At 39.5% G+C, this 6,704-nt stretch overlaps 4 protein-coding genes across 4 annotated transcripts; all 4 read right to left on the reverse strand.

Annotated features, from left to right (window-relative positions):
• Positions 1-2: 2 nt before the first annotated feature.
• On the reverse strand, positions 3-365 carry TM35_000431400 (uncharacterized protein; the record flags this gene model as incomplete). The annotated part of the gene is made up of 1 exon (XM_029030039.1): positions 3-365. A coding segment is annotated over one exon (363 nt), but the record flags the coding sequence as incomplete, so codon positions are not given.
• Positions 366-638: 273 nt separating this feature from the next.
• On the reverse strand, positions 639-2,102 carry TM35_000431410 (uncharacterized protein; the record flags this gene model as incomplete). Its single annotated transcript, XM_029030040.1, has 1 exon — positions 639-2,102. The coding sequence occupies one exon, from the start codon at positions 2,100-2,102 to the stop codon at positions 639-641; it is 1,464 nt and encodes a 487-aa protein (XP_028878639.1).
• A 535-nt stretch (positions 2,103-2,637) lies between these two features.
• Positions 2,638-3,417, reverse strand: TM35_000431420 (uncharacterized protein; the record flags this gene model as incomplete). The annotated part of the gene is made up of 1 exon (XM_029030041.1): positions 2,638-3,417. The coding sequence occupies one exon, from the start codon at positions 3,415-3,417 to the stop codon at positions 2,638-2,640; it is 780 nt and encodes a 259-aa protein (XP_028878640.1).
• Positions 3,418-3,771: 354 nt separating this feature from the next.
• On the reverse strand, positions 3,772-6,114 carry TM35_000431430 (putative chaperone DNAJ protein; the record flags this gene model as incomplete). The annotated part of the gene is made up of 1 exon (XM_029030042.1): positions 3,772-6,114. The coding sequence occupies one exon, from the start codon at positions 6,112-6,114 to the stop codon at positions 3,772-3,774; it is 2,343 nt and encodes a 780-aa protein (XP_028878641.1).
• Between the last annotated feature and the right edge of the window lie 590 nt (positions 6,115-6,704).

A 6,704-nucleotide genomic window follows, 5' to 3' on the forward strand; every position in this document is an offset into this window, starting at 1 on the left:
CTGAGAATATCAAGGATTTCAGCCTGCTTATTCTTTATGGACTCCCCATCGTCACGCCTATAGTCCACAAACACCTCCAGGTCAATTGTGCTGCCACGAGCCTTGGAGTAGTCTGAGTTCAGTATAGATGACAGCGTCACGCGAAGTCCTTCTGGCCTTGCATATGTGAACACAAAGATGCGGTAGTCGTAGTGGTCCTTTTTATTGTTAACATGTAGCTCCTCTTTGGTGTTCAGCGGCACCTCGTGGTTATGTGCTTGTTTTTGTGATATTACTATGTCTGTTAGATTTTTTATTAAAAGAAAGCACAACACGAGTATAAGACATGTCGTAACTCTATTCCTTCTAGGTCTTTGGCGATGCATTATGACTTTCTATATTTGAAGCTAATTATGTTCTACGATCTACAAAGAATAATGGGAAAAGTGTGTGTTACGCAAATAAGAATAAAACTAAGGTGCAAGAAATATATTTCTAGTATATTCTTTTTACTGAGGAGTTGTTAATGGTATCATAAATAATGTTAAGTGTAAATAGGCGTCTATAATCTTCTTTTTGCTGTTATGTGTGTGTGTGTGTGGGTGGGTGGGAAAGGTGGGGGAATAAGGTAGATGTGACTACGTGTGGTATATGTGTAGCTAACACTGGCGTACTGCTACAATGGCGCAGTTTTTCGGAGTTACACAGCGAGGGACATATTGAACGGTGTATGCCTTGTATCCTGCGTTTTGGAGCCATAATACACGTCCATAGTTGACAATTGCCGCAATCACTGAGGCGATCTCATCCATGCAAGGCAAGATATTTTTCATTTTTTTCCAAGATGTGTGTTCCTTCATATGTGTTCTACATGATAATGTACTGGAATTATAATTAATGTTGCATTGGTTACATGAGTAATTCCAATCCGATAGAGGTGTCCATCGGTTCCACATATCTGTATTGCTAATGTTGGCGGTGTTGCTAAGGTATTTGACGTTGCAGTATTGATCGTAACATCCTTTATTGTAACAGCATGGGACAACCACCACTACACGTGGAAGTTTTCCAAGATCCTGTAGGTGACGCAAACACTCATCGATAGCAGTACCGCAGAGGTGCTTTGCTACTAAAGCACATCTATCAAAGTTGACATTTGTACTGTTCCAGTCCACTTCAGGGAGGCGTAGCGGAATGCGACGAAGTGGGTAGCGACGAAAAGTGCGCGGTCGCTGTCTCGGTGAATTTACCCAATGTGGGAAATCTTCATTATCAATGGAATGTTTTGGCGTAAAGGGATCAACCACAATGCTTTCACACTTTAAGCGGTCTGCCAACTGTGCCGCGAGGAAGCCGTTACCACCGCCTACATCTACAATAGTTTTTATTTCACTCTCGCCCTCGTCAAAAGAGGTGAACAGAGAGGATAGTAACTCACCTATACCCACTTCTTGTGGAAGATTTTCCAATTCATGTAATGGAGAGCGATCAGGAAGCATTAATGTGTACTCGTCAATTAGTTGGCGCCACCTATGAGTTAAATGAAGTGTTTTACATGATGTTAGCCGAGATTCACACGTCTCTTTCCTTCTCGTAGTTTCACCGGTACCACCCCCAGAAGAAAGAAAATTTTTATTAGTATTTATGCCGTACAGTGTATCAGCAAATAAGTTCTGGGCAACTAATCCAGCCTCATATCGGAGAGGTCGCGTTTTTTTTTCCTCACTCGCGCTCTCCACTGAGCGTTCATGAAGTACCGCATGGATATAACATTCCTGCAATGATGAAGACCACATCTCGGCTACGTGTGTTGAAGGAGGTGGTGCAACTGCTTCCATATATGGACCCTCAAGCATGTCCAACAATTCTCCCATTTGGAGGGACATGAAGGCAGTTAAATGTGTATAGTTAAGAGGTCCCTCATGCCCCAATGAAGACGGTACACCCATTAGTGCATCCAGTATTTTCTCGCGCCGTTGGTAGGAACATGTTGAAGAGGGAGTTAACAACTGGGAATTAGTTAAGAGTGGCATAAGAAACTGTGCAGCCATGCGTACTCCCTGATACTGTTTACGCCGACATCGAACTATACCACGTCCACGTATATGACGGGCAGATTGCATCCTGAGTCCAACCTTACTTTCAACATAAATGAAAAACAGAATAAATTCTTTGCATAGGAAGGAAAACTAAATAAAAAGCAAAATATAGAGAGTTTTTATGCCCTTATACACAAAAAAGGACATACCAAAAAAAAAAAGTGAGAGAAATAAAGAATGCATCAACACTCATACACACACAAATACAAAGAAAAGAAAAAAAAAAAAGACAGAAGAACCTGTAGGACAAAATTTCTGATAAGGAGAAGGAAAGAAAAAAAGAAGGATTAGGGGGCCAAGAAGAAGAAACAGACTTCTCAAATCCCACAAGTAGAACATTTGCATTCAATACTCTATCGTGTATATGTTTTTGCAAGTGTTTTTTTTTTTTTTTTTTCTTTTGAATATATATATGTGTGTGTGTGTATTCATGATCCCTTGCAGAGCTAACTGTTCTGTACAGATGGCGAATAAACGAAAAGTTGAAAGAGATGAATGAAACACCAAAACGCGCTTCACCACGAGCACAATATATCCACATGAGAAGAAAATAAACACATCAGGATACATGTTCAGAATAAATGACACTGGAATTTCCTGATGCATCTCCTGTGTTACCTTCCACATCTTTTAAGAGTGCCTGCAGTTTTTCCCTCTTTGTCATTAGGGCGTCTCTATACGTTTCTTGGTCAGCTTCGGAGACAGCGTAGAGCAGCTTATTACCTATAACTGAAATCTCATGCCCAATTTTTTCTACAGTTTTGAGAAGTACAGCATTTGAAATTTTCTGGGGTGCCCCTCGCCGTCCTGCGATGTTTCCCCCACCTGCTGTTCCCACTTCCTGCTCTGTACGTGCTACCTTCGTGTGTGGCAAGTAGAGCGTGGCTCGATCATCCTGGGCGTAGCCAAACATCGCCGACTGTGCACTGTTATTATTATTATTATTATTATTATTATTATTATTACTATTACTAGGGCTATCGAATGGAATATCCTTCACGCCGTCGAAGAAGTCCTCTCGGCGGCGGAGAATCCCCGAGTTGGCGATTCCCTTGACGACGGCGTCTGCGGTGGCGGCCTGCCACTCCGCCGCGGCGCGGGCCGGTGGGATGTGGAGGTCCTCCTGCAAGTCCTCGAGGACCCGCCGCTGCTGGCGGCTGAGGGCCCCGCCAGTGTGCATCGCGTACACCCGGCAGAGGGCCCGGTAGCACCCGAGCTCCTCCTCCCGCGCACATTTGTACAACTCAAACGACGGCACTTGGCGAACACCCAAACCCCCACAACGCGCCTCCTCCGCCCGGGCGTAGACGGCAGCCGTGCCACTCTCAGGTGTGCGCATCTGTCAGCTATGACAACAGAGAGTCTTTCACTACTGCATAAAAAAAAAAAAAAACATTAAATAAATAAAAAGAGAGAGAGAGAGAGAGAGAAAAAAAAAAAAAAAGAGAAAGAGAAGAAGAGGTATACACATCATATATACATCTATACGTATATATGTGCAAAAGAATCAGAATTACCGTGAAAAGAGAGAAAAAGCGAAAAAAAAAAAAGAGGGTGTCTTTTCCTTTCTTTCTTTATCCTTCCTTAATTTCTTTATTGTCTTACAACTCAGTGAACAAAATGGGTACAACAAAATAAATCATTCAGAAACGTTTAATAGCTACACCGATAAATCCATAGATAAGAACTCACTTTAAAAGGACACAGGTATGTTAGCTGTGACAGTACCATCAAGAAGATCCATTAACCACGATTCTATTGAGGCACGAGGTGATTTTATGGTAGCCTTCATTTTTCCTTTTCGTAAAGCGACCAAAACTGATTCACTGCTATTTTTTAATGATAAGTCCGTACTATCTGTTGAGTGTTGTGAGAGCCATGTGTTCCATTCTGGATCTGCAAAAGACACCAGACGAATAGTGAATCGTGAATCCCTTGCTATGTCAGGTAAAATAGTTGGAGTCTCCATATTGTGCTGAAAAATCAGCAGGAGAAATCCCCTTCCATCTTTAGCTGCCTTCAAATCCTCTTTGCTATAAAGATGCAGTTTTTCTTCAGATGCTTTAGTAGCAGTAGAACCAGCACTCGTTTTGTTATTATTGTTACTGCTATTGTTATTAGTATTGGGGTTAGATGATTCTGAACGTTGTGTGTTTCCGTTTCCGTTTCTATTATTATTATTATTATTATTATTATTATTATTATTATTATTATTATTATTGTCATTATTACCCAACAAATTGAATCTATTAGACAATTTGTGAGCGATATACATCACCAAAAATGGATAGGAGTTTGAAAAAAATGGTTTAACAAAGTCGATAACAGATTTTAGAGACAAGTACCAGTACTGCGTTTGGGATAGAAAAAAAGGATTTGATGTTAGCAATAATGAAAACGGTCTCTCCAGATGAAGTGGATTGCTATTATGTTCCTCTTTTAGAAGGTCTGATAATGCTTCCGAAATACTCCGTCGTTCCATATTAGTACGCAAAAGATATATATTCTCATCATCACCATCTATTATAGCAGCAAGCGTATTCTTTTCCATAGTTGGTAGAATCTTTCGGAGGTTAGGTTCACTATTTAGGCAAATATATCCCACTAGAAATGGTTTATAGTCACCTTGTAGAGCATCTAACCATGTCTTACTTGGCATCTCATTACAGTTTTCACGAAGCCACATCAGACAGTGTCGTTTACAAAGCTTCTGAAAAGACATACTTGTAATATATGTGATGTTTGCCATTCCTTGGTGTTGTAACGGCAAGGAATCTTTTACAAAAGCAGAAGCTTTACGGTATGTGAGTGCCGCACTTGCCCCAACAACAACTCCTCTACAACTTCCAGTTTCACGAGATTCCCCTGTTGTTGTTGTTGTTGTTGTTGTTGTTGATTCTGGTAGGGGAGAATCACCAGGAGTAGTATTAGTAGCATTCGTTACAACCGATATATTTGGAAGCTGTTTTGTAGAAACAACGAGAAACTCTGGCATAGGAACAATTTCACCATTACGGTCACGTACTTCTACTGGCTGTTCACAATATCCTTCAATAAAATCAATTAATATTCCTCTTGGCACTATACGAAACTCTGCCAGACCATCGTACACAATAGATAAGGCAAGAACAAGAGAGTCTCCCATAAGGGGAGGTACAACTACACGTACAATATCTGTACTTTTACGATCTTCCTTTAACCATTTGAGAATAGACTCTAACCCAGTCTCTGTATTTAATGCATATACCTCTTTATGTTTATCATAGAAGAACCCCATAACAAACTGCTCTAATGCGGTAAAGGCAGCTTGATTACTTTGTGACTTTATTGCCGCTTCTAATTCTCTCATATGCCATTTTTCCCCATCAATAATAGCAAATACTTGTACATCAGACATATATTTTATACCAAATGTATTCAACAGTTCTTCTCCCTCAGGGGCATAGGCATCAATACGCCACATCTCTACAACTCCAGCCTCTACAAGATTAGAATGCGCATAACTATCCCACGTTGGCCCAAACCAACGGCATGCACGACAGGTATCATCATATACTTGTATTAGAAAAAGACGATTACCACGAAAATTCAAAATTTGTTTTGCTGATCGTACAGATTCCATTTGTTCTGTTTTAGAAAGAATAGGTAAATGTTGATGAAAATATTCAAATATTTCCTGGGCTGAATGTTCTGTTGGATTAAGATCTTCACCAGGAATCTTCCCAAAACTATCATAATCCTGACGTTTAATATCATCCGTAAGGATATTATACGCTGCGAGGACTTTTACCATATATTCCTTTGCCGCCTCCTTTGCTTCTGGTGTTTCCTGCAGATCCGGATGATGTTCACGTGTAATTTTGCGGAATGCCTTTCGAATCTCTTCTTTTGTAGCCGATCGTGTAATCCCAAGAACTGCATATAAGTCTTTACTCTCAGACTTGGTGAAGAAACCAGCCTCCGTCGTGGCAGCGAGAAGCAGATGCAAGAGCAAAAGCAACTTAATAAATAAACCAGCACTCAATAATCGTTTCATCAATGTTTAACTGTTGTTGTTATTGTTTTCTATTTTTTATTTGGTTTTCCTACTATTTCTTACTTCTTTACGATAATATTTTCTTTATGTGCTTCCTATCGTTTCTCTTTTTTTTTTTTTTTCTCAGCTTGTTGATCTTTTTTTACAAGACCTCAGCAGGAAACCAAAAGAGCGGTTTCGCAAAAACAAAAACAAAAAAAATATATATATATATATATAAAGATATATATATATAATCAGATACTAATATCAGGAAAAAAAAAAGAAAGAAGAAAAAGACTATTCACTACAACTTAATTAATGACATCAACAGAGAAGGCATCTCTCAGCAAGGAGGACTAGAAAAAGTCAAGAAAACCGTAAAAAAATAATAATAATATCCTCACCCAGAAAAAAAAAAAAAAACTACCCACCGTACACTTCCCTTTTTACTCTTTTATTTATTTTTTTTTTTTCTATCTCTTTCTCTCTTTCTGTGAGATACACTTAAAAGTGGGGTACAATCTGAGAGTGCAAATTGCACCACAAGGAGTAATTCATAAAAACCATTTCTTCTGAGTTTGTGAAATAAAAACTCAATAATAATAATA

Source organism: Trypanosoma theileri, assembly GCF_002087225.1.
Source record: "Trypanosoma theileri isolate Edinburgh chromosome Unknown TM35_Tth_43_V1, whole genome shotgun sequence".
Lineage (NCBI taxonomy): Eukaryota > Euglenozoa > Kinetoplastea > Trypanosomatida > Trypanosomatidae > Trypanosoma > Trypanosoma theileri.